At 34.4% G+C, this 27,954-nt stretch overlaps 1 protein-coding gene across 3 annotated transcripts; it reads left to right on the forward strand.

The window, feature by feature from the left end:
- On the forward strand, window positions 1-27,895 carry LOC110682792 (guanine nucleotide exchange factor SPIKE 1-like). 3 transcript variants are annotated; one of them, XM_021859134.1, is made up of 30 exons: window positions 1-150; window positions 443-680; window positions 771-859; window positions 936-1,045; window positions 1,154-1,209; window positions 3,879-3,976; window positions 4,185-4,322; window positions 4,466-4,777; window positions 5,021-5,302; window positions 6,093-6,260; window positions 6,340-6,531; window positions 6,673-6,716; window positions 7,671-7,740; window positions 8,267-8,428; window positions 10,818-10,925; window positions 12,695-12,732; window positions 14,397-14,541; window positions 16,688-16,814; window positions 17,454-17,647; window positions 20,045-20,175; window positions 21,429-21,504; window positions 21,645-21,755; window positions 22,280-22,462; window positions 22,602-22,739; window positions 22,930-23,100; window positions 23,266-23,613; window positions 23,725-24,057; window positions 24,720-24,905; window positions 25,550-26,524; window positions 27,417-27,895. In XM_021859134.1, the coding sequence occupies exons 2-30, from the start codon at window positions 452-454 to the stop codon at window positions 27,669-27,671; spliced, it is 5,469 nt and encodes a 1,822-aa protein (XP_021714826.1). In that variant the 5' UTR covers window positions 1-150; window positions 443-451; the 3' UTR covers window positions 27,672-27,895. The 3 variants fall into 3 exon arrangements, with proteins under 3 accessions (XP_021714826.1, XP_021714829.1, XP_021714827.1); XM_021859135.1 differs by having other exon boundaries at window positions 2-150; window positions 5,021-5,299; XM_021859137.1 differs by lacking the exon at window positions 10,818-10,925.
- The last annotated feature ends 59 nt before the right edge of the window (window positions 27,896-27,954 follow it).

A 27,954-nucleotide genomic window follows, 5' to 3' on the forward strand; every position in this document is an offset into this window, starting at 1 on the left:
AAGTAGTGTATTAAAAAAAAGAAAAAGTTACCCACCAAAAACCTAGATCTGTCCTGTTTTTCTCTCACTCACTCAGTTTCACTTGAAGTGCACTCAACTCAACGTTCTCCATTGAAGCGATTTCTATCTTCCATTGAAGCAGCTTCTGAGGTAAGATGTTCTTTCGTTTTTGTAATCATCATATATCAATTTCACAATGTAGGTTTTTATGATTAATTTAATTCTCAGTATGCTCAATTTAGGGTTGTAATTCGAAACTCGATTTTTGAACTAATTGAGTTATAATTACTAATCTAGAGTATAATTATTAGCTTAATTTGGTGTTTGAGTCTAATAATTTGCCTTTATTTTTAGGATGTAGCTATGAATTTGTACCTTTTCCACTAAATTTATGAGCTTTGTTTGATAGTTGAATCAAAATTTTGTTGCTAATGTGTTGTAGAAGCCTTTAATGAAACTGGGGCATTTTTCTGTGGGCCCGAGGCGATTGCCCGGGCTCAGAGACGGACCGGTTCAGCTCGACGAGGATGTGGAACAGTGGCCACATTTGCATGAACTTGTGCAATGCTACAAAGCTGATTGGATTAAAGATGAAAATAAGTATGGGCATTATGAGAGCATTGGTGCTACTAGTTTTCGAAATCAGATATATGAAGGGCCTGATACTGACATTGAAACAGGTGAATTCAATCGACATCGAATTGAACAAACACATTGTTTAATGCAATGCTAAAAACCACATTAATGTTTTTAGTTTTTTTTTCTTTTAGAGATGCATCTAGCTGAGGCCAGACAAATTGAAAATGAAGATGCTGCTGATGAAGAATCACCAAGCACATCCGGAAGACCGTTTGGAGAGGTGTCGTATCAATGTATATTGTGTGCTAATTAATGCTTTGTCATTATTTAATGTGATTTTTCTGGTGTTTGTGTAGCATCTTGGTTTGTCGCCGTTGAGTGCATATGAACCAGCATTTGACTGGGAGAATGAGAGGTCTATGGTATTTGGTCAAAGGCTTCCAGAAACTCAAGCACAATATGGAAGGTTTGACGAGTTTACTTTCCTTGATTGTTTCCGTTATTTACTCACTGTTATAGCATTACCTTTCTGTCTTGTATGATTGTGATTGATCTGTTGTGTTGTGCTCTCTAGTGGATTGAAGATCTCTGTCAAAGTTCAGTCCCTTATGTTTCAAGCTGGATTAGTTGGTGAGTGACGACTCTTTATATTGGTTTAATTTAGTCTTTAGGGTAGAATACAACTTTTTATTTCTCAGAAACAGTGACTTTATTTTCCAATTTGTTTGACTGCCCAACTTCAATACATGTTTTTAAAACTCAATTTGCATGTATCAAACTTATTAAGCTCGATATGGTTAACATAAGAATCATTAATGTTTTCACTCATTAATGTTTTCACTCCTAATGTTTTCACTCCTAGTGAAAATTGTAAATACCATCTTTTCATAACATTTTTTGATGTTTTCACTCCTAGTACCATGTTAACATTAGAAAATTGTAAATACCATGTTACTACCTCCATCCTTAAATAGTTGGTATAGTTAATGCAACACACTCATGTGCTCAACCCATATGATATGGGCGAAGCAGAACTTAGTTTTGAAGAAATAGTAATTATTGCAACACGCTCATTTGCTCAACCCATATGATATGGGCTGAAGCAGAACTTAGGTTATGAAGAAATAGTAGTTATTGCAACACACTCATGTGTTGACCCATAAGATATGGACTGAAGCAGAACTTAGGTCATGAGGAAATATTACCTCCCCTTTTATGACCAAAGAAATAATACAAAGCCAAAACATCTAACTCTATATAACCTGTCATATTCTTTAATCAATCAAACAAAACGAAAACTGAAAATTATAATATAAAGTTTCTTTTCATGTCTTTAAAATTTGATTCAAACTCACACAAAATTATGAACACTTGAACATACTCATATTTATCCAATCCTCGATTATCATACTCAAGTACTTGTCAAACAAGTCATCTGCCTTCAACCCCGCGCAAAAGGTAAACAGGAGATGCACTTAGTTGATTTACAGCACTCGAATCTAAAATACATCATAACAAGGTTTTATTTTATTCATGTTTAGCTATCTAAATTTTAAATTCATGTACAGCAAACACATTTTTTGATGTATCTTTTCATAACACACTAGTACTTAATTCCTTTTCATAATAGGATTACTCTTTCAAAGCCTTTATCCAAATTATTTTATGTATAAATACTTAAACTTAAATTGCTACCATGATGAAGTACAATGTTTCCAATTTGTCATTTCACGGTGGTGTAATGTAACCACAGTAAGTTGCTGCTTTCGCCATTCCCCACTGAGTGATATCTTATTCTTCACTAATATCCTTATTTAGCAATTTGTTATTCCGTTTACTTATGTAGCTTCTTGGAAGTTGGAATGGTCAATGTCTTATTATCTTAGTGCTATACTCAACTATGAAAATTCCTCTTTTAATTTGAATTTATTTCCTTATTTTCTGTTTCTTTTGTTCCATTGGTGAAATCTATTGGCAGTGGTCGAAAGTTTGGTTTTGAAGGAGTCTCTGGCTGAACTACATTCATTGTTCTCATTTTATGTTTTACTATGTCTCTACTGTATGGAATGTCCTTAGCTCAAATGTTCGGAGGAATCAATCAAATCCTTAATTCAATCAATGGAAGACGTTAATTGATTCGTGTTTTTTTTTTTTCTTTTCGTTTTATGTATACATTATGTCTCTAATCTGTAGAATGCTCTTAGCTCAAAAGTCTCAGAAAAGAATCAATGAAAGTGTTCCTAATGTTCATTACTTCATTGACTCAGTTTTTCAAATGTGACGAAGTTTAGAATTGCGGGTTTTGGGCAACACTATTTTATATTCAATCCGTTTTTGCATTGCTAGGATTTATTTATTTATTTTTGGGTAGGAACCTTAGCTTTGGTTGTTTGTATGTCACTCTACACTGCAGTGAAGAGTCTTTTATCTGAATAAGTTATTCTTAACTTAAAAATAAGGCTAACTCTACTTTAGTAGTACTAGACCCACTATACTGTAATGCACAGCTAATTTCTGCTAACATGAAGCCTATTTCTATCAAAATTTAACTTAGACAAGAGTTCAATGGGGCTACTTTTGGCTCTCTTTCCCTACCTTTTTTGTAGTAAGGTTAGGAGCAGGGGAAGAAACAAGGAACCAAAAAAACTCACAATCTCACATTTCCATTCAAAAAGAGGGGTTACCTGAACTTTTCATCGAACAAATATGGGAAAGAATAATGTTGAAAACCTCTTAAAGCAAGCTCTTGCTTGAAAAACCATGTAATTTAGTTGACACACCTGCTTGGTGTGAGCCTCCTGAATTAACTTCGTCCTACCTAGTCTAGGATAACTAGTTTCTCTCACTTGCTATCAGAGTGTGGCCGTTGGCCTTTGTAGCCCTGCTGTTATATATGGAAATGCTACCCATGATTAGCTCAAGAATTACAATTTCTTAACCCCAGGAACATTTCATACATAGCCACTGATCCCACACTTAACCTAGAAATCTTTGGTTGTGTGTCCATTATTCTTTCATAAAACAATTTCATTGAAATGAAGAAAAAAAGAAACAATTGAGAAATTATTTGGAATTTGAATTGCACTATTAAGGTGACAGTATGGAAATTTATGTAGTGTAGAAGTCAAATAAGAGGAGTAATGAAGAAAATGTATAACTTTCTTGGAACCATCTGTATTTTTTTTTCCATGCATCGTTTATCAAAAATATCTAGCAAAGATCGTTTATAATTTTCTTGTGTACTACAAACTATATTATTACTGTTATGTCTTTTTAAATTTTTTATTTGATCTTTGCAGAACCATTCTATGGAACTATTTGCTTGTATAACAAAGAGAAAAGAGAGAAGTTATCAGAGGACTTCATTTTCCAGGTGCTCCCTACAGAAATGGAAAATGTAAGCTGTGGAAGAGCAGTATTGCATTTCAAGCCATGTTCAACATCTTGACACATTGTCATTTTGAATTCTAAAAGTGGAAAGCAAACGAAATTTTATTGTGCATTCCCTTCCAGAATTATATTCTTTATCCAAGTCTGCATTTCTTGAGTAAGCTATGAGAATCTTCCAGACACTTACTGCCTTCTTATATTCCACCTGTTTGCAGTCTGGTATTTCAAATGACTCTCGAGCAATATTCTACCTAGATGCTCCCTCAGCATCAGTTTGCTTGTTGATCCAGCTGGAGAAGCCTGCCACTGAAGAAGGAGGCATCACTTCGTCTGTCTACTCCCGAAAAGAACCAGTGCGTATCCCATCTATTATAAGCTTTGAATTTCTAGATTTGACTTAGAATAATTTTTTTAATCTTTGTGATGCTTGTGCCTTGAGCACATTATTATGTTAATCTTTAATCTTTGACTTAAATAATGCTTTTCTTATTTTCAGATACAGCTTAGTGAGAGAGAGAGGCAAAAATTGCAGGTTTGGTCTCGAGTAATGCCTTACAGGGAGTCATTTGCATGGGCTATGGTACCATTATTTGACAATACCATCGCTGGAACCTCTGGTGGAACTGCTTCTCCCAGTAGCCCTCTGGCACCGAGTGTATCTGGTTCTAGTTTCCATGAGGGTGTATCAGAGTCTACTACAAAAATCACATTAGATGGAAAGTTGGGTTATTTGAGTGGGAGTTCAATCATTGTTGAAATATCAAATTTGAATAAAGTCAAGGAGAGCTATACAGAGGATTCTCTGCAGGTCTGTTGTGTTTATCATCATTTCTCCTTCTTATCATCTGATATGCTTGATAGGTACAGAGTTCTGGGTGATAACTTTGTGCTGCGTAGCCTTGGAAAGGCTGAAAAACTTTGATGTGCTTTTCCATTTGTATAGTGCCTCTTGTTGTTGCTTGTAGTTTATATTAGAATACAAACTTTCTGTTACCTTCATCTGTTTTCTTTGATTTGTGTGGTTTTTTGAAAGTTCATTATTTTCTTCTAGGATCCTAAAAGAAAGATCCATAAGCCTGTTAGAGGTATGTTGAGACTGGAGATTGAGAAGCTACACGCTGGGCATCTCAACTTTGAAAATGGCTCAGAGAGTGGCAGTATGACTAATGAATCCTTTGATATGGGAGAGAGTATTCAAGATATGTCACAGGAACCAAGTAACAATGTGGAAAGGTCTCAGAGCACCAGATCAAAAAATTGTTTTGCAGATGGAAAAGAATCTGCTCGAAATGGTTTAAAGGCTTATGAGAACCATGATTCCCAATCGGAGGTAGTAAGTTTGCTATAATTATCAATGTGGTATTTGTTTTAATATCTATGCTGATGCTGTTGCTGAGATCAATCTGGTTTGCCATTAGATTGCCTTTTTTCTTTTGTATAAAACAGGCTTCGGTGGGAAACTGGGAATTCATCTCGTGGAGCTATTTTCTTATTACGAATCGCATAGATTATGATTTTGCTAATTTTTTTAAAAAAAAAATTAGCATGGAAAATGGCAAAATTCAAAATTTGTAACACTGGTACTCCATGTACTCAATAAAAAACTATATTCCCTTGTATAAATACTTCAAAATACCGAGTAAACATTACAAAGTAGAACATGGGATTAATAAAGCAAATGTAGTTTGATTATAGATTATAGAGACATTTGTATTACTATATAGTATAAGTGGACCATGTGTTGTTATGGAAGGGTTAAAGTAAGAAATTTTCCTTTGCCATTGAAGATATAAAGCAAATGTAGGAAGATTATAGAATACCCTTAACTGGAAAGTAGGATGATTATAGAATACCCTTAACTGGAAAGCAGGAAGATTATAGAATACCCTTAACTGGAAAGTAAGAAGATTATAATATTGTTCATTTTGATTGTTTGTAACTAAATAAACCTAACCTCTCCTCTGCCCCTCTCTCTGTCTACTATTTTTGTTGATGTTCCTCTTCGTTCTTACCCTGGTGCTTTGTCTGTAAATTCTGAAAAAGAACATCATTGATACCTAAAATAGATATTGAGAGTGTAAAGCTAAGATAATTAGTAATTACTCATTGAATGCAAATTGCAGTTCCATGCCTTTGACTTCCGTGCAACTACAAGGAATGAACCTTTCTTGCAACTTTTCCACTGTCTCTATGTGTATCCATTGACTGTCAGTTTGAGTCGAAAAAGGAATCTGTTTATACGAATAGAGCTTCGAAAAGATGACACAGATATTCGACGACAGCCTCTGGAGGTTAGTAACTATAGTTTGATCATACTCTTAATTGTCTCATGGTAGTTTATTCCCTAAGTTTACTTGTCATTTATTCTAGGCAACATACCCCAGGGAGCCTGGTGCATCACTAGAGAAGTGGGCTCATACACAAGTTGCAGTTGGTGCAAGGGTTGGTTGCTATCATGATGAAATCAAAGTCTCCTTGCCACCTATATGGACCCCACTGCATCACCTTTTGTTCACTTTCCTTCATGTTGACCTTCAAACTAAATTGGAAGCTCCGAAACCGGTAAGCTCTTAGTTTGCTATTTATATTCTGTATATTATCCTAAAAACAACAAAACTTCTGAGGTTGCGACTGTTTTCTTGATGTCCACGTTTCTCCTACTTTCATCATGCCTGAATGGGACTATCTAATATTCTGCTGTAGGTGGTGATTGGCTATGCTGCACTCCCACTGTCTACATATGCTCAGTAAGAACTTGTTCTTTCATAATTTGATTCTTGTCTTATTGTCATTTTTTAACTTTGACAGTATCAAAGTTCTTTTATGCTTCTTAATCTTCATAGTTCTTTTATTTAATCAAGTGCAGTCATTATATATCATAGACCAATTGTGTAGAAGGATTAATGTTATAAGTGGGAGGGTTTTGTAACATATGTGGCACAATAAAGTAAACAATATATGAGGGAGAATTTTTTCTTACTGAGAAGATAAGAAATTAGGAAGAGGGAGGACCACCGCCAGTTTGCCAAAAATTAATAAAATATACTTCTTCTGTTTTTAAAACTTGCAACACACTATGTTTGGAAAGTTTTTATTTGGTGAAAGTTGTACTATTACCCTTATTCAAAAAGCTCATGGCCCACTTTTCTTAATTACTGTGAAAAAGTGTGTTGCAAGTATTGAAAAACAGAGAAAGTATATGTAGATATCTTATTACAATCTGAAAGGAGAAATAAGTCTCTTTGAGTATTTACAATATCTTTTAAAAAAATCCTAGAAATTATTACAAGGAAAATAGAAATTAAAATAATTAACAAGAAGTGTATTGCATAAGCCATTCTGAAAGTGTAGACGACACTCGAAGACGTGCATTGACTGAGACTAATGTGCAGGTGCAGCGAGTCACACACAACACACACACACACACACACACACACACACACACACACACACACACACCTTTGTTTGTTGAAGTATGTAATACTTTAAAAATTCATTTTTTCTTGGGTACCATGCATCTATTATTTTGCATGCCATAATAACTCATATATCTTATTTGTGTTCCCAAGGTTATCTTATTTGTGATTTTGAACTACCATAGAAAAATTTACCAACATTATGAGATGGAGGAGCTCCAATCATTACAAGCCATATACTAGTGTTGCTGACATTCTAAAATGATTCCTGTTTTTTTAACTCAGGTCAAGATCTGAAATTTCTCTGCCCATCATGAGAGAGCTTGTTCCACATTATCTTCAAGATGCGGGGAAGGTATAACTCCATCGTGTTCCGTAATTTTTTTCCTATTAGTATCATGCATCGTTAACATTTATGTCAATAATTTTAGAAGTTTCATGTGCTAGATTCGTTGTTTTTAATTAAGAAAATAATTTTGAACAGGCATTGCATTATTTTTTTATTTAAAAATTTTAAATTTAAATAGTTCTATCAATGTGATCTTGGTTGCATAAGTCCCCTATGAACCATTTGACTTTGATGAGTGTTGCATTAAATCCGTTTGGACTTGTTTTGTTATGGAAGGGGTGTGTGTGTGTGGGTGTGTGTGTGTGTTTGTATGAGCCTAAAGTGAGAAGAAAGAACAAATCTGGTAAGATTTAATGTTATTGGTCTTTACTTTAAGCGCATGAAACATATACATATCAATGAGAACCAATTCTAAATAAACTTCCCTTTTTTCTTTTTATTTATTTTTTGTATTTTGAAAATCTGTTACATTCTTTTTTATTTTTTATATTATAAAAATCTGAAACACCTATGTACGCACATTGTTATTTAGGAGAGGCTTGACTATTTGGAGGATGGGAAGAATGTCTTCAGATTGCGATTGAGGTTATGTTCCTCTTTGTATCCTACTAATGAACGCATAAGGGATTTCTTTCTTGAGTATGACAGGCACATCCTTCGGACAAGCCCTCCATGGGGATCAGAGCTTCTTGAGGTAATTAGATCTTATTTCTTTTAAATTGTGATCTATGCTTAAGACTTCCTTTGCTCAAATTATCTTAAATTGTGTGCAATTGTTATTATCCGTGTGGTTTAGTATTTGGATCATTTGTGATCAGTGCTCCAATTATATCTTTATAATACTCCCTTTGTCCCAAAATAATTTTCTTCACATTTTCATCCCATTAAATGATCTTCAACATAGCTCATAAATTATTAAATACACATATATTGAGATCATCATTAAATATCATTATGTACTTCCTATATAAAATTTCCTTACATTCCAGAACATCATATACTTTATCCATTCTCCTTAAATCCTGTAAAATACTAGAAACATGCACTTAATAATGTGGAGGGAGTATAATATAAGTAAATACAACAAATTTCATAATAATTATTTTTGCCCTCTCACGTAGTTCTATGCTTCATTCTGCCACTATTTGATCAACCCAACTTGTTCATGACCCATATTAATTATGACTGAACATGTTCCAACCTATTAATCTAGGGTGTTTATGATCTGCTCAATTACAACTCGGCCCGTTCTAATTTGTTACCCGATCAATTCAACTTGTTTATGTCTTGGCTCGATTTTGACCCAATTCGTTCATACCCGCTGCATGATTGTCTCGGATTGTTTAGGACCCGACACAAATTTGATCCAGCCCATTGCTATTTGCTACCCACTACCTGATTAACTCGACTTGTCTAGTACCCGACTTATTTATGACCCGACTCGTTCCCACCCTCTATCCAGATAACCAACTCGATTATTACTCGATCCTGATATGACCTGATTTGATTTGAGCTGAAACCCGTTCTAATCCGGGTAAACCTGTTTTCAAATTCAAGCCAACCCCATTTCAACCAAATCGAATAAGACCTGAACCGATTGCAACCTGCCCCATTTAGGACCCGACCCAAATAGAAACTTTTTTTTTTGAAAATAAACCAAACCGAACTAATCCACTCTAGCGATTTGAACCCATTTTAATCCCACTCAACCTAAAATTGAACCATTGACCCAAATTGACACCCCTATGTGGACTTGGTAAGGGCAAGAGCTTGCCTTTTAAATAGTCTGGGACAAAGTAGCTTATCTAACATCTTTATGGTGGCAAGGTCCTTGAGAACTATTCAACTGAGGAGGTTCAAGGGAACTGGCATAATATGTAATTTACATTCTTGATCAGAGGACAATTTCTGCTCTTTGAGGCACTCATTTTTCAGCTTCTAATATATTGCTGCCTCTTTCCTTGAAAAAAATAATAATTTGTTTTTAAGGAGGAATTGTAGTCGGTTATTGCTGATTAAAGGTGAATATAAATAGATGGTAGTGGAAATAGTTTATTGTTTTTACAGGTTGTGAAAGAAAGTATAATGAGACATAGAGGGATTTTTTTTTGGGTTAAAAGTGTAAAACCCAAATGAGACATGGGCTAATATTTAGGGCCAATATTTTTGGGATTGATGGGACTTTTAGTTGGGGACAGAAAGAATTTGTAGATGTTAAATTTGAGTGGGGCAAATAACATGTTTATCTCAACTACTAGAGTTCAGGTTTAAATTCTTAGTTTTTAAGATGGCCTTAGTTATTAAATCTTCAGTAGTGAGAAATGTGTCATAATTATCTTAGGTGTTAAATTTGAGTGGGGCAAATAACACGCTTATCTCAACTACTAGAGTTCAGGTTTAAATTCTTGTTTTTTAAGCCTGTTAAGATGGCCTTAGTTTTTAAATCTTCAGTTGTGAGAAATGTGTCATAATTATCTTAGATATGGCGGCATAGTCTCTATTTTTCTAGTGGTGATCTCTTCCATCATATTTATATACGAAATTTTGTTTCTGTCGCAGTTACTGAAAATTTTCATTTCCCTTTTCCTCCTTCAGTTCAAATTGTAATAGACAATTATGAGCTCTGTTTCTACGCCTTTTTTTTTTATTTTGCCATGATTTACTCTTTGTTACATCTCTATATTACTTTGTACCATATACGAGTATATCATAAACCTAATTAAGTAAGTTGCAAAGCCTCATAGTAAAAAAAAAAAAAAAAAAAACAAAAAAGATAAAAAAAATAAGGGTAATGCTATACATAGCCCTTAGGGCTATATATAAGCATTGAATTTACTCTTGGAAAATGTATAAAGTTAGGAATTCATGACAAACACGCGCAAATCGGTGTAATTAGTGTGTTTTTGTCATGATTTTCTAAATTTAAACAATTTTCAAGAGTAAATTAAATGCTTATATGTAGCCCTTAGGGCTATGTATAGCATTTTCCAAAAAATAAATAAATCCAATTCTATGTATTAGTGGAAAATTGCATTGTTACTGTTACTTGATCCTTATTTTTTTACACCTCTTCTCCTGCGCAGGCAATTAATAGTTTCAAGAATGTTGATTCCACTGCCTTGCTTCAATTTCTTCACCCAATATTAAATATGCTTCTCCATCTAATTGGAAATGGTGGTGAAACCCTTCAGGTGCTCTTATTATATTTTCTGCATCTGTTGAATTGACAAAACTGAACTGAGATTTTTTGAAAACACGTGCTTGTTAAAATATCTTTTGAATTTTGTGGGTGTTTAATGGTTAGTTGCTACAAACATGTAATCGTGCATTGTACAGATATTTATTGTCATTTGAGATTCAAGAGACAAATTGCTCAATATTTTATTGCTTCTTTTCCTTTGTTTCATTTCTCTTGCATCTAAGCTGCCATATTTTCATCTATCCTTGATATATATATATCTTAAGTAATTAAGAAACACAGATGCTGTGATCGTCACTGTTTCCTTATTCTATTCCCTTGTACTGCTCAATCATCTATTTCATGAGGACTCCGTGACTTGTCTTCCTAATGTTTCATAGATGCTTGAAAGTAAAACGGGCATTGATCACATTGCTATATAGACATGATCATTATAATATCCAACCCTTCTTTAATCTGCATGTGCATTGACTGGCTGTTAGATATCTTGATCCTCCGATCTGTTCACATTAAATGGGAAAATCTTCTGGAACGCTTCTACTCTTAGATAAGTAAATGTTTTTTAGGTATTTCTTTTGAGTTTGTGTGCTCAAATTATATGTGACGTGTTTGTAGGTCATTATGTATGTTTTGAGATTAGGCTAGAAACAATTTGGGAGATTGTCTTGGCACTCTTTGAGTTTTGTGGTTGTTGAGAAATTATTAAATGTCTGGTAATACAACCTTGAGCGAGATAGTCATGGCCCATTATACACAGTTTACTCAAAAGAAAAATTGGGTCCTACCACGTTATACACAGTTTACTGATTGGCTTGGGAATCCATAATGCCACTCATGGGACAAAGTAGTGTGCTGGCATTACGGATTCCCATGCCAATCAGTAAACTGTGTATAACGTGGTAGGACCCAATTTTTTCTTTAACACTTTGGAAGATTCTTGTTCCTATTTCTCCATTGCAGAACTATTAAGGTATGCTTCCTTGTTCTGTCTTTGGCATCTTATGGATCCATCATTTACAGTATCTGTTCAACCATGATAATTTCTTCGAACTCCTCCTCACTTGGCGTTGTCATAGATCCATCCTTGATTAAAGTTGCTTTCTCTTTTTACTTTAAAATAATTACGAAGTGGTGGTTATATGTATTTCTAAAAGGAGTTTAAGCACATAACTCTAAAGTCTCAAGTAATCTATCATGAAGTATTCTCTTATCTAATGAACTTTGGGGTGGGGGTAGGGAAACCAATTTTCTTATACGAACAAAGGGCTAATAACAGAAACACCTATTGCGTGCAGAAGATAGTTTGTATAGGACGATTGACATGATTTTGGGTTGTGCATCGTTTGGTCAATGATCATAAAATCACCTGCCAGATATTAAATTAAGTAATACCATGCAAAACCTTTGCCCAGATAAATTATGGATAGTCAGAGGCTGATTTTTTAATGGATTTGTACGAGTGCAGTAGCCAGTAGGGGTTTTAGTGATATATATGATGTTGCCAGCAACCTAATGTCAAAAGAGAATTCATTGAATGCTGTAGAAGACTCTGATATCACTGAATACCTCTTCTTTTTTAAAATCAAAGTTTATCAAAAATGCCAAACCTGTGAATAGGGTGTATTCCTTAAAAAAAAATGTTTTTGCTGTTTTTTTTTTTTCATTCAAGGATTTGTTTCAAAGTGCTATAATTTCATACAGTATTGCTCTTTTTTTCTTTCTTTTTATTTTATTTTAGTTTTTTGTTACCTTTGCATGCAGGTTGCTGCATTTAGAGCTATGGTTAATATCTTGACTCGGTATGATCCTCTGTCTTGACTCGGTAGTTCTAGAAGTGTTATTCATGTCAGGCAATTTGCTCTATCCGTTTCTAGTTGGGCTATCAAAACTTTTGAAAGTGACGTAGTGTGCTAATGGTAGACCTGGAAAACTGATCAAGCCGATTTCCCAACCCAAAATACCTGAATTTTGACCAAACCCGACCCGACCCAAATTGGAGTTGACCTGCTTTTGACCAATACCCAAGTGATCTGACTCAGAAGTTACGCAATACCTGAATTAACTGACTCGATTTTAACCTGTATTAATTGACTTGAAGGTCCTGAACAGACTCTATTACACGAAATGACCTCAACTGGTTTCAACCAGAATGACCCAAACAGACTTTAATCAAAAAAACCTGAACTAAACTGACTCGATTCCTTTTCATTTATCTTGAATTCATTGTTTAAGATTAAGCTCTAAACGACCCAGTTTATTAATACTAGATTGAAGGACCTGAATGTTCAATGGTTAACTTGATCTGAAATGATTTGATTCAAACTTGACCTTAATACTCGACCTAATCCGAATGACCTGATCTGAACTAGACCAATTCTTTTGACTTGATCTTAAATTGAGATTTTACCTAATCAAAAATGACACGACCCAACCATCTAATGACCCGATTATACCCAAAACTCAAATTGACCCAACCAACCCGAAACAATCCAAGCCCGACCCGAAGGCATAGTGGACCCAAAATGACCAAAACAACATGATTTCTTTGTCTAGCTAATGTAAGTGGGGCTTATCTGTAAAAAGTGGGTCCATGCCCCACAAAGTTATTGATTTAAATTTATCATTGTACGTAAGAGCATGTATAAGAGATGGACGAGCAAAAAGGTTAATGTAGAGAAAATATTCACTTAAAACTATATGTTCCTCATGTATTATCTCATAGGAAGCACCGAGAAGTCATATGCATATTACTTTTTAATATATGAAAAGGATAATAAATACATGCTGTTTCAAAGGTAGGAAGATTGAGTGTTATCCAGTTAGACAGGTAGTATGGAGAAATATGTGCCTTGGGTAAAACTATGTGCAGACAAAAATTTCAATTGGGATTAACAATTTCTTTTATTATGTCTACTGATATTGAGTCTTTCCAACAGATCCTTGGACTAGTGGTGTTGATGCAAAGAGATTGCTTGTAGACAATTTTGCAATGTACTTGACATTCCTTCGTTTGCAATTTGATTGACATTCCTTCTATCCATTGACACTTATTTCTGCTAATCGGCATTTGCTACTTTGCAGTTTACATGACATTCCTTCTTTGCATTAATACTTTTTTCTTTTAGAGGATCTTTGGTCATGTACCTTGTATGTGCATTTCCCATGAGATTATGTGGAAAATAAATCCAAGAAATTACTAGAAAAGAAAAAATAATACACTAGTTGCTGTCATAACTAACAAGATATAGGGTATATATTCAATTTGCATTTAGCCATTCACATTGATGTATCCTTCTGTGTGTGTGTGAGTGGGTTTTTTTGATTTTTTTTTTATAATTATTATTATATTTAGAGGCTTATGCTATTATGAGCTTCAGATCATTTTAAATCATTATTTGTTTTGACGGATACAGATTTGACTCCTCATCATTTTAGTGAGTAGAAAGACTTCTATTGTTCACAGGGTCCAGCAAGAATCGGTAGATGATGCAGAAAGAAATCGATTTCTTATTAGCTATGTTGATTATGCTTTTGATGACTTTGGTGGCCGCCAGTTACCAGTTTATTCTGGTCTTTCTACTGTGTGGGGAAGTTTAGCACGTAGTAAGGTACTATGTCTTTTCTAACAGTTTTCATGCATGAAATTGGGGGGACAATGTTGAATGCAATATATATATATATATATATATATATATATATATATATATATATATATTTTTTTTTTTTTTAAAAAAAATGTTTCCATAAACTAGCACATGCTACATCCTTTCAAAAAAAAAAAAAAAAAAAACTATTACATGCTATATGAGTTAGTTATGTAATTTTGCCAGCTACAGAGGAATGTTAGCTGTAATCGTAAATGAAGCTGGAAAATTGGCAGTGCATTTATTAGATCATAGCTTCTTATTCAAACAAAGAATAGTTGGAGTTCTTTTAAGGAAAATTTTTAAATTATCACCCAAAAATGTAACCATTTTCAAACTAACCACCAAAAAAAAAAAGATTACTTCCTCTGTTTTTTCTATTATTGCACCATAGGGGTTGGGTACAAATATTTTGGTAGTGGAAAAAAGTAAGAGAGAGAAAGGTAAAAATACAAAATTGCCCATATGACATATTGCTAAATTAAAAAGTGAGTGTGAAAAAGTAAGGGTATGTTGGTTATTTGTAGTGTGAACACAAATAATTTTTTTCCTAAAGAGGAAATGGTGCAATATTTGTGAAACTTCCTAAAAAGGCAAGTGGTACAATAATAAAAGAATGGAGGAAGTATTTTAAATTACCACCCCTTAAATTAAATAAATGCTTAGAGTACCACCCATTTTGAAAATCCGGTGAGTATCTGAATTGTGGGCCCCACTTTATTTATTTCCCTTCTTATTTCTCCTATCTTCTCTTCACTTCATCATCTTCTCCTCCTACTCCACCTCTTCCGCCATTAAAGCTCCCTTTTTCCCACCTTCTTTCTCTCTCCTCCAACCCTAATTTCTTCCCCTTTCTTCTCTCTTCTTCACATTTCCCATCTTCCCCAAATCAATAAAAAAACCCTAATTTTTAATACCACCAAATCAAACACCCATACAAATTAGAAATTTCTCACCAGATCAAATCAAATCGATTTAATCCATTCAAATCCGATTGAAATGAAACCCACTGGAAAACTCTTCACGATCGGATTATTTACCTTCTCGTACTCCTCAAACATTGGCGTAATCCTATTAAACAAGTATTTGTTGAGCAATTATGGATTCAAATACCCAATTTTCCTAACAATGTGTCATATGACAGCTTGTTCTCTCTTCAGTTACATCGCCATTGTTTGGTTGAAGATTGTTCCGATGCAAATTGTTCGATCTCGTGTTCAATTTGCAAAGATCGCCGCTCTTTCCGCCATCTTCTGCGCCTCCGTCGTTAGCGGAACATCTCTCTTCGCTATCTCCCTAATTAATTAAGCCCACAAATTCCCCCGATTACAATGTCATAAGAACCCTAATTTTTATAGAAAAGTGAGATTACCTTATGCGAATTGAAGTTCTTTCGTTGTTGAAGATGTGGTTGCAATTACACACGAGCTCAAATTTGTGGATAAATTGCAAGTAGGATTGAAAATTGAATTAGGGGAAGAGCTTTATAGGAAAAATCGGGGTGGAAAACAATTAGAAAGCTGAAAATAGCCATTTTTAGCCATTACTTAGGGCCCACAGACCCACGGGATTTTCAAAATGGGTGGTAATCTGAGCATTTATTTAATTTAAGGGGTGGTAATTTAAAATAAATTTTTGTTTGGGTGGCTAGTTCGAAAATGGTTAGTTCAATCTATTTATATCTCTCTAAGATGAATTGCAAATTTGCAGTGAGTGTAAATAATTGGCTTATATCTTACCATGAGAGATTGCTTGTCATAAGTGTGTTGCAAATGTTGCCTTTCGTATGTTGACTTTGGTATCTAGTTAGATGCAGATGAAGATGCTTTCCATGCATAAAGTATGTAATGATTGTGAATTATTGCATTTATGTTATCCATTTGGTTTTGTAAAATTTATCTGTGGTTTTTTTATGAGGGAAACAAGGGTGTATGTTAAATTCCATTTCTAAGAAAAATGTTTCATGAAAAAAGATTGTATTAATAATTAAAAAAAATGTTCTAACAAACCACTTTATATTTATATTTTTATTTGTCTTGCAATTGAACACAATAGGTCATTACCATTCATGTTAACTAACCATGAAGATTTATTGTTTTTATGTCTATAGGCAAAAGGTTATCGTGTGGGACCAGTATATGATGATGTCTTGGCAATGTCTTGGTTTTTTCTTGAGCTTATTGTGAAGTCGATGGCTTTGGAACAAATACGACTTTTGTATCATAGCCTTCCATCAGGTATTTTTCAATGGCATTTCATGTGATTCTTTTCATTTTGTCTTGATAGCAATTTTCATGGACATTTTGTAGGTAAGGTTGTTATTAAATTTTGTATGTTGAGGTGGTTTATGTAAAAAGCGAAAAGATCAAGGTCACATGGTAAAGGTGTTTTTGAGGACCTAGGTACTTAAAGGAAAATATATTACTTCCTTCGTTTCTATTTAGTTGACATGTTTCATTTTGGCACATATTAAGGAGAAGTGGAAAAGAAAAGTTAAAGACAAAAATACTCTTATACCTATTCCACCCACCCACGGACACACTCTTACTAGTTACACTATTTCTCTCTCATCATCACCTTTCACAATCACTCTCTCTCATTCTCTTCCGACAGTCTTATGCACCTCCATTCTTGACCACCTTCTAATTTTTTTTCTTTACAATTCTTTTAGCGGCTAAAATAAAAACGCACAAATTAGCTAGCTTAAAAATATCAATATTGAATGGAATTAAATATTGTTCCAAACCAAAATAATTGGAACATTTGGGGTGGTGGAGACAAAATATTTTGGGAGTGATGTGATGACGAGAGAGAAGCACTTATGTTAGTCATAATATGATCAATTACCAAGCTAATAATTTTGTTTGATTGTACAGGTGAAGATGTCCCGCCAATGCAATTGAAAGAAGGAGTTTTTAGGTGCATTATACAGCTCTATGATTGTCTTATCACTGAAGTACATGAGCGTTGCAAGAAAGGGTTAAGCTTAGCAAAGCGTTTAAATAGTAGCTTGGCCTTCTTTTGCTATGACCTGTTATCTATTGTTGAGCCTCGGCAAGTTTTTGAGTTGGTATGCTTCTTTCCTCAATATTTACTTAGCCTTATGCCCATACTCCATGTTCTTGAATAAAATGTGCACAATAGTATTTTGGAAAACAAAAGAAGTTGTCATTGGGAAAGGGAATTTTTTTTAGTATGAATAAGGGCAGTAGTTTCTCTCAATGTGAAGGCTTATATAAAATAATTACAATACCAAATCACCTAGGGAAAGTTCCACATTGGAGCTGTGATGTTTGAAGTAATTCTACCCTAGTGCCCTATGTTTTCAGTAATTTCATTTTGGTGCCCTAAAGTTATATAATTTGTTTCACTATTTCATTTTGGTGCACTGAAGTTTTTAACTTTTTTTTTTCCCTACTTTGGTGGTCTAAACTACATATTAATCCTCATTTTTGTAACAAACAATTAACTTCTATAGTCTTATTTCATTATTAGGTTTGTTTGTTTGTTTTTATTTATTTATTATTTTTTTTATTGTGTATCAATTTTCAATCTCATTATTAGAAATATATCTAGTGACTATTTTTATTTTTATTTTATTAGAAAAGGGATGACTCTTTATTTAAGCAATTATCCCATGTCTAATTTTTTTCATTTATTAATAAAATCTTTCTAAATTTTAATAAAAGAAGAGTTAAGTTATCCACTCGATGTAATAGCCATGAGCAAAATAAAATGTGACTTTGTTTTGAGGAACTAGTAATATTATTTTCCTATTAAAATTTGAATAAAATAATTATATGAATAAAATGTGATTTTATTTTCTTATAAAGGAAAAATAAAAAAGCCATATGAATTATGTTTAATAGAGAATAGTCGAAGAGCAAATTCAATAAGAAGTACATGTTTTAAAAATAAAATTCTAAATGGAGAGGCTAGAGGAACTTTTTCTTTATTTTTTATACAATATGATTGACAAGGTTAACCAGTATAAGTTTAAGGCACCGATATCAAAAACAAAAGGTTTTTTTATTTTTTTTATTTTTATTTTTTATTATTGCTTAGATAGAAAGATTATTTTCATTGTTATGAAATAAGATTATAGATGTTAACTCCCTTCATTTTCTTTTGTTTGTTTCACTTGAAATCTTATAATGCAAATGAAATCTTATAATTTAATTATATTTTTGATCTTCAAAACATAGTCATGTGGGGTCTTGTTAGATTCGTTTCGATTTTATGTTTCCAAACATATAACTTTAATAATTTTTTGTAGTACGAAACTTGAGATATTTTAGTTACAATATTGAAACTGTGCAAAAAGTAAATAGGACAGTACAAAAATGAGCATAAATATATATATTTCAGGGTACCAAAATGAAAAAGGTACAAAACTAAGACATCAATATTGAATCATCAAACTACTGGGGACTATAGTGAAACAAAGTTTAAAAACTCAGGCCTCCAAAGTGGAATTATTGAAACTATAGGGTACCAAAGTGGAATGATGTCAAACCTTAGGTCACCTAAGTGGAAAATTTCCAATCACCAATCATGCTGCGTATCTTTTTAAGATAATTTCGCTAGAGTCATGGGGCATTAAATATAAGGAGGTAACAACTTCATCACCTCCTAGACAAAACCATCATTACATTAGTAAACTTTATTTAATAGTTGAATTCAGGTAGTTCACGTAATCCTATATTGAATTTACAAGAAGATTAAGAGACACGCCTTGTTAAATTTATTGGGGCCTTAAATCACCAAAATTTTGCGTTAACTGTAACATATAAATAGTGCTTAGAGCTAGCGTCTCAATCTGAAGAACTCTTAGCTCTAGAAACCTTTTTACGCATAACTTTGTTCAATCTAACTTAATTAGTAAAATTTAATTATGTTACTTTTGGTTTATCGTCTTGATGGTTATACCATGATACCTCTTAAAAACATTATTCCTTCTACCTAGTATCTGCTAACTAATTAAAGTTTTCTATTATATAAATCTTTATAATAGTTAAAAATCAAGTATAACAGCTGATAGGAGAATTTAAATAGTCCAACTTGAGCATTAACACTTTTCCTATACTTTTAAAGGTGGTCCTAACTTGGATGGAAGTCAGGCGTCATTGTAGATTTCCCTTCACAAAACTTTCATATTCTATTTTCCATATGATTTAATTTGGACAGAACGAGATGTTTATAAATTATGATGTGTATATATTTATTGATTATCTGATCTGTCTCTAAGTGGTGAAAATCCTAAGAAGAGTAGAGGGTATAGAGATTATTTTAGACACCATCTATTTATCTTTAGGAAGTGACACACATACATGTTTTATCTTTATAGATATTTTCTTATCTCATTTAGTTTTGATGACAAACTGTTTGACGTTAATTTTGGAGAATTTGAATTTCTATTGTAAATCTTGCAACATAGATTACTTACTTTTCCTTTTTTTCATTTCAGGTATCTTTGTATTTGGACAAGTTTTCTGGGTTATGTCAACCTGTTCTTCATGACTGTAAGCTTACCTATTTACAGATCATATGTGATCATGATCTTTTTGTCGAAATGCCAGGAAGAGACCCTTCTGATAGGTAATCCTGATCATCTTTCCTGCTCAGCTCAGCTTTCTTGTTGTAACTTGTTATTTCAGTCTTCAAGTCGCATATTTCGGATCGACGTCTAATGTATTGATCGTTGATAGTCAATTATTTCTTTCTTCATTTAATTATTTTTGTTATACTTTTCAATTTTTTAATTCCTTGTACCTACAAGATATTATGTAGACGTTTTAGAAACTTGCTGCACACGGGTGTACAGTCCAATAGTCAAATGATACATGTACGCTATATTGCTCTCTATTTAGTGGTATGGTAATTTTATGTTCAGATTCCCGTCCCGTATATTGTCCTGTAGTCTTTATAAGAAACCTTGAAGATAAAAGGGAAAACAAAATAATTTAATTAAATGGAATAATAATAATACAAAGAACGATGGTACAGCAGGGATTGACCGTTGAGTCAAAAGAGAGTTATCACTCATGCAACAATAAATTGTATCTTCTTTTTCGTTGATATATATGATTGACAACACGTCTTGCAAGGCATAAGATCTAAGATCTTTACATCCAAAGAATTGGAAGGATATGTTACAATTCTGTGACTCTTAGGGAATGGCTTTGCTTTGATTTGGAGTCAAAGAACACCTAATTTGATTCGAAATCAGATTCCATTGGGCATAGAATTGGAAGTACAAACAAATTTTGATGGAATGGAAAGGATGAATGAGTAAGAACTCATGCTGCCTACGCTAGTCCTTGAAAGCTGTTATGCAGAGACTGATTTGAATATAGAAACAATGTTAATATTGGTCTTGGTTCCAAAAGGTTTGAGTTTTAATCCAGTGTAGACCTTTGTATGTGTAATCCAGCACTATATTCTAGTTAGTTTGGTTCCAAATCGACAGAGTTTTATACTACCTTTGTTTATGCTGCTAGCTCTCAGTTTGGTAATGCTGACTACTTTCCCCTCTCTAGGGTGTTTCCTATTACATCTCTTTCAAATGTGACCTGTGGTTGTGATCATTCTTACTTTCAGTTTTATTTGGGTTTAGTGTTTAATGTTAATATTTTTCTTTAGTATCCTTCATTGCATCCTGGAAACATTTCTTGAAAATAAGAGCGCAGAATGGTTTACAGGTGTCTTGTGCCTCAGCATTTAATTTTGTTTGTTGCATTAAACTGCTGTGAGCAACTGATTGACTCTTATGTCTTTATTTAGTGTTAACCTTGTGCTTCATAGTAGAGTGTTGTTGTTAATCTGATTTTGGTAACTTGATTTATACGCAGGAACTATCTTGCGTCTGTGCTGATACAAGAGCTTTTCCTCACCTTAGATCATGATGACTTGTCACTAAAGGCTAAAGTAAGTTTACCAATAAACTTCTGTTGTCGTTGCTTCTTGTTTGTTTACTCTGCGTGGAACAGCTTGCTCACATATGTTATCTCCTGGTTGGACTTGTTATCTGTATACTTTAAACATCTAATTAATAATTTTATACGCAGGGAGCTAGAATCTTAGTGGTTCTCATGTGCAAACATGAATTTGATTCTCGTTACCAGAAGCCTGAAGATAAATTATACATCGCACAGCTTTATTTCCCGCTGATAAGCCAGGTACATAACTTGTGCTCTTTTGATGCGATCTTGAACTGTATTCACTACTTTTCAGTATGAAGCATTGGGAAAAAATTTCCTTTTCCCTCTCAATTTTTCAGCATTGACTTGTTCTCAAAAAAGTATGAAATGTCTTGATTTCTTTAATCTTAAGGTGTGTTTCCTTCGCTAATAAGAACTTATTAGGCCGTAACTGAACTTATTGGCCTGGTACTTGACTTATCTACAATTCATAGATTTTTATTATTGTTGCGCATTGACCTTCAGTAGCCTAGCCTTGAATTTATTTCTTTTGTTAATATGTGCGAATAAGTTGAGGAGAAAATGACCATTGTCAAGAAGTTTTGTGACGGCTAAATCAGATTCTCTAAAAGCCTCAGAGCAAATTGGTGAAGGATGGAAGGATAATCTTTGTTGGTATTGATGTTTGTAAATAATACATCAGTCTATTACCCTTCTAATAACATATGATAATTTTGACACAGTAGATATTCTGCAATGCTAATTATCAGATTAATTTGCAGATACTTGATGAAATGCCTGTTTTTTACAACCTCGGTGCTGCTGAAAAGCGTGAAATCTTGATTGTTGTTTTGCAAATTGTACGCAATTTGGATGATGCGTCATTGATTAAAGCCTGGCAGCAAAGTATTGCAAGAACCAGATTGTTTTTCAAAGTTATAGAGGAAAGCTTAATCCTTTTTGAGGTTATTTTTGACTCCTTTATGACATGCATTGTATATCAATTGTGTTGTAGTGTTTTACTGATTTTGGCAAATTAATTTTTATTTTACTGGAAGTGGCTATTCTTATCCTCCAACATGAGGTCAAATGGTATTTTTGCAGCATAAAAAACCAGCTGATGGTATGATAATTGGAAACAGTTCTCGTAGTATCGTGGGGGATGGAAATGCATCCCCTAAGTATTCAGATAGGTTGTCTCCAGCCATCAACAACTATCTGTCTGAGGCATCACGGCAAGAGGTAAAGTTCAATACTTTTTGGATGTTGTAATGCTGTAGAATTTTACTCTTTTGTCGTGTTTTAAGTGTGCATATAAAATGCACTTGAGCCCAGCATATATTTTTAGTTTGATATTCCAATGTTTCTTGGTTTTCTTGAACAACTTTATGATCTTTCTCCTTTCTTTTGGGTGTTGGCTAAATCAATGCAGCCTCATAGAACGCCAGAGAATTATTTGTGGCAGAAAGTAAACTCTCAGTTAAGTTCTCCAAGCCAACCCTATTCCTTGAGAGAAGCTCTAGCTCAAGCACAGTCTTCCAGGATAGGAACTTCTGCCCAAGCACTAAGGGAATCATTGCATCCTTTATTGAGACAGAAGCTGGTGGGTACTCTTGCATTGGTACAACTTTTCCATGACAAGATTGTTTCATATTTTAATAGATCTTACTAGATGACGCGATCCCTTTACCTGGGATCTGTCCTGCATTTTGGTCTCTCTTGTCTTGTGTAGGAATGGTTTTGTATGGGTAATAATGTTTTTTTTCAGGAACTTTGGGAGGAGAATTTGTGTGCTGCTGTTAGTCTTCAAGTCCTAGAAATTATTGAGAAGTTTTCTAAAACAGCAGCAACACATGGAATTGCAACAGATTACGGGAAACTTGATTGCATTACATCCATATTCACGAGTTTCTTCTCAAGGAATCAGCCACTTGAATTCTGGAAAGCTCTTCTGCTGGTGTTTAACAGTATATTAAGTTCCCATGGATCAACATTAATGTCACGTGAGAATGATCGTTTTCTTAAACAAATTGCTTTCCATCTTCTTCGTCTTGCTGTCTATAGAAATGAAAACATCAGAAAAAGGGCAGTTGTTGGGCTTCAGATTCTTGTAAGGGTATGTTTCTGATTGCTGATGACCATTACATGTATCAAGTGCTGCTTCTTTTTCTGTTCCTCTTAAGGTTTTTCACTCTTCAAAAACAAGTAATATATTTACTTTTTGCAGAGCTCTTTCTGTCACTTCATGCAAACTACAAGGCTTAGAGTCATGCTGACCATAACATTGTCAGAGCTGATGTCAGATGTACAAACTACTCTGATGAAGCCTGATGGAAGTCTTGAAGAGAGTGGTGAAGAGCAGCGTCTTCGTAAATCTTTGGAGGAAATGGCAGATGAAGTGAAAAGCTCCAGTTTGCTGAGGGATTGTGGTCTTCCTGAGTCTGCACTGATAGCTATTCCAGAAAGGTCTACAGAGAATAGGTGGTCTTGGTCAGAAGTTAAACATCTCTCTGACAATCTAATTCTGGCTCTTGATGCGAGCTTGGAACATGCACTTCTGGTAAGATTTACTCTGACAACTGCTTATATAGTTATATCTGTGATGCTTGGACTCAACCCACCGTTCCTTCTGTACCGGTGTCAACACGACACATCGTGCTGGTATTCTTTCCTGGCAACGGGATGCTTGTCTTCTTCAACAATTCATTTGACTTCCTATTTACTTCTCTCACTCATTTAAATTTTTTAAAATTCTGAACAATAAATGTATTTGGTCACCCCAGTCTATTTTTTTTTTAATGAGAAATGTCAGTTTTGATTACTGATTTATTACTTGTGTGGGTACCATGGGCATTGGAACTTTTTTTTTTTTCACCTAACTTCCAGAGTTCCAGTGATATACAAGCAGTGAAATAAATATAAGAAACTGAGTTTATGAGCAACTACTCATTACTAGTATTTTATAAAATTTGTTCTAAATTTTATTTCATATTTTTATTATTACGGATAATTTGTTAAGGTTTATTTATTTATTTATTGTGTACCCGGGTTCTTGGGGTTATGAATTTTCCTATCTGGATCCATACCCAAGTCTGACACTTGTACCAGTCTAGATCAATACGCAAGTCTCACTCTTGACCTGAGTCCAAGCATCCTAGGCATATAATGTGGAAAACAAACTGACACCCGAAATTGTTGTACTTTCTGCCTTTGTCTTGGCAGGGCCCTGTGATGAACATTGACAGATATGCTGCTGCAGAAAGCTTTTACAAACTTGCTGTAGCATTTGCTCCTGTTCCAGATCTTCACATAATGTGGCTACTGCATCTATGTGATGCGCATCAGGAAATGCAATCCTGGGCGGAAGCAGCAGAGTGTGCAGTTGCTGTTGCAGGTGTTGTTATGCAGGTATACATCTTACTTTGATTTTAAAAGCCTCTGTCAAAATTGATAATTACATGATTCATTTACAATGATGTTTGAGTGTTTAACCTTCTTCCTATTACATATCCGTTTCATAAATACATTTTTCATTAACAATGATGTTTTTAGTGTCTAACCTTCTTCCTATACATATCCCTGAATGATATGGCAACTTGAGCATTCTTGTATGCATATTTATCTTTTAGTTTGACAGAATTGGGCATGTTGTGATATTTTATGTATGTAATTTATGAAGCACATATGTATCAACACCGTATCTTATAAAGTCATTGCACAATCCAATCCAGTCCAAGCATTTTTCAGGTTTTAGCAAGTTTAAAGTATGTTACACAGTACATTTGTGCCTTTCCACTAGACTAAATTTCTTTCACATATGAATCCCAACCTGTTTGTTGCAAAATGATCTAAATGTACTTCCTTGTTAATAAGGTTTTAGGAAATGCTAGAAACGAAGGAAGTACATTTAGATCATTTTGCAACAAACAGGTTGGGATTCATATGTGAAAGAAATGTAGTCCAAGAACCAAATTTTTGGCCTATTTGAATGTTATGAAACATTGATTGGATTAACGTTGCTTATACAAGTGATAATCCCACATGTTTTGCAGGCTCTAGTAAGTAGAAATGACGGCGTATGGAGCAAAGAGCATGTTGCTGCTCTCCGCAAAATATGTCCTATGGTCAACAATGAGATAAGTTCTGAGACAGCTGCTGCAGAGGTGGAGGGATATGGTGCTTCAAAGCTTACTGTTGATTCAGCTGTGAAATATTTGCAGCTTGCTAACAAACTTTTTTCTCAAGCTGAGCTCTATCACTTTTGTGCTAGCATTCTAGAATTGGTAATTCCAGTGTACAAAAGCAGAAGGGCATATGGGCAGCTAGCCAAATGTCACACAATGCTAACCAGTATTTATGAATCTATCCTTGAACAAGAAGCAAGCCCAATTCCCTTTGCCGATGCTACATATTATAGGGTAGGCTTTTATGGTGAGAAATTTGGAAAGCTGGATCAAAAAGAATATGTATACAGGGAGCCCCGTGATGTACGGCTTGGAGACATCATGGAAAAGCTTAGCCATACATATGAATCCAGGATGGATGGTAATCACAGACTTCATATTATTCAAGATTCTAGGCAAGTGAAGGCAGAGGAGTTGCAGCCTGGTGTCTGTTACTTGCAGATTACTGCTGTTGATCCTGTCATGGAAGATGAAGACTTGGGTAGTAGGAGAGAGAGGATATTTTCCCTATCCACTGGAAGTGTACGTGCTCGTGTTTTTGATCGATTTTTATTTGATACCCCCTTTACTAAAAACGGGAAGACTCAAGCTGGATTAGAGGATCAGTGGAAACGGCGTACAGTTCTTCAGACAGAAGGCTCCTTTCCTGCTCTTGTTAACAGGCTTTTGGTGATAAAATCTGAATCTATGGAGTTCTCTCCTGTGGAAAATGCAATTGGAATGATTGAAACTCGGACAGCTGCACTTCGAAATGAACTTGAAGAACCTCGAAGCTCTGAAGGGGACCAGTTACCACGTTTACAGAGCCTGCAGAGAATATTGCAAGGCAGTGTTGCAGTTCAAGTGAGTATTATGAAATCTTTGCCTATTTTAGCCTGTCATATGATAACTTGTATCTGATGCCCTAATCTTTCTGTCTCTGACCTAGTTGCAACATGTATGTCATACTAAGTGTTCTGGTTTGTTAATACCTCAATAGTTTAGATCTTACAGTGAAGTAGTTGCCTCAAGCTTTTGAAATTCTGTGCAGATGTTCTTCATGATGCATCATATAACTCTTTTCTCGCATGTAGTCCTTAGTCTTTGAAGGTCTAACGTAGTCTTGTTTCATTGGAGAGAATGAAGGTTGAGGCCATGTATGGGGATTCTTCCAATTCTCTCCGACTCTCCGTGTGTTAGTTCTATCATTTTTCTTATGTGGCTTATAATTGACTGAAGAAACACCTTTTCCATATTAGCAGGTGTTTATTGCTAATCTTTGTAGAGCATTTATTATAACCTTGTATAGACTGGGAAAATCTCAACAAATAGATGAACAAATTGAGACAATCCCCTAAAACTATGTAACTTGGACTATGATATTTTGTCATTATCTGAAGTAACCGTTATGAATTCTTTACTCAGACCAAAATTATGTACAAGTTCATAAAAACACGTTGCCTGCTGTAGTACTCAGACTCTTCATTTCACCTCGAGATCATGTGAGATCTTCGATACTTTGACTTGGGTGTGGGCACGTCGTTGTGGGATAAACTCATGGACTTTCTTAGAAAAAAAAAAACACACACATCTGACAGTTGGGTGTATATCTGTATCCGACACAAATAGCAATGTTTGAGTAACATAGAAATATAATGTTCACATGAGTTTCCGAGTCTGAGCGACACCTTTTGGTTTTATATGTGTAATGTGTGGTAATGTGATGAATCCTGATATTGGAAATTGCTCCTTGCAGGTAAATAGTGGAGTGTTGAGTGTGTGTACTGCTTTTCTATCAGGTGAGCCTGCAACTAGGCTTCGTTCGCAGGAATTGCAGCAACTCATTGCCGCACTTCTTGAATTTATGGCTGTTTGTAAGAGGGCAATTAGAGTACACTTCAGGTTGATTGGAGAGGAAGACCAGGAGTTCCACACTCAGCTTGTAAATGGATTTCAATCGCTTACTGCTGAGTTATCTCACTACATTCCCGCCATTCTTTCAGAGCTCTAACAGTCTTGTTCATTGTTTGATGTGTGCATAAGATGATAATCTATTTTTTTTTTTCATGCCATCTGTAGATTTTACCCTTTTTCCAATGTATTTAATGTCCTCATCTGTAAAATCAATCTCCTCTGATGTCAGACATCACAACTTCAGTGTATGTATTCCCAAGTTTCAAAATCATGAAGAAGCTTAACGCTTCTCTGCTTAATTCATGAATTTTGTTGCTTGCATATATTTCTCCCTATGTTCTTTTATATTCTACTTAGTGATTACGCAATTTAAGAAAATA

Source organism: Chenopodium quinoa, unplaced genomic scaffold, assembly GCF_001683475.1.
Source record: "Chenopodium quinoa cultivar QQ74 unplaced genomic scaffold, ASM168347v1, whole genome shotgun sequence".
Classification (NCBI taxonomy): domain Eukaryota; kingdom Viridiplantae; phylum Streptophyta; class Magnoliopsida; order Caryophyllales; family Amaranthaceae; genus Chenopodium; species Chenopodium quinoa.

What these genes read in the sequence shown, in the direction of transcription:
- LOC110682792 (XM_021859134.1), top strand. Translation starts at nt 452, where the DNA reads ATGAAACTGGGGCATTTTTCTGTGGGCCCGAGGCGATTGCCCGGGCTC. An exon ending in TGATACTGACATTGAAACAG is followed by an intron (nt 681 to 770) that starts GTGAATTCAATC and finishes TTTTTCTTTTAG; the next exon opens with AGATGCATCTAGCTGAGGCC. An exon ending in CCACTGTCTACATATGCTCA is followed by an intron (nt 6,717 to 7,670) that starts GTAAGAACTTGT and finishes TTTTTAACTCAG; the next exon opens with GTCAAGATCTGAAATTTCTC.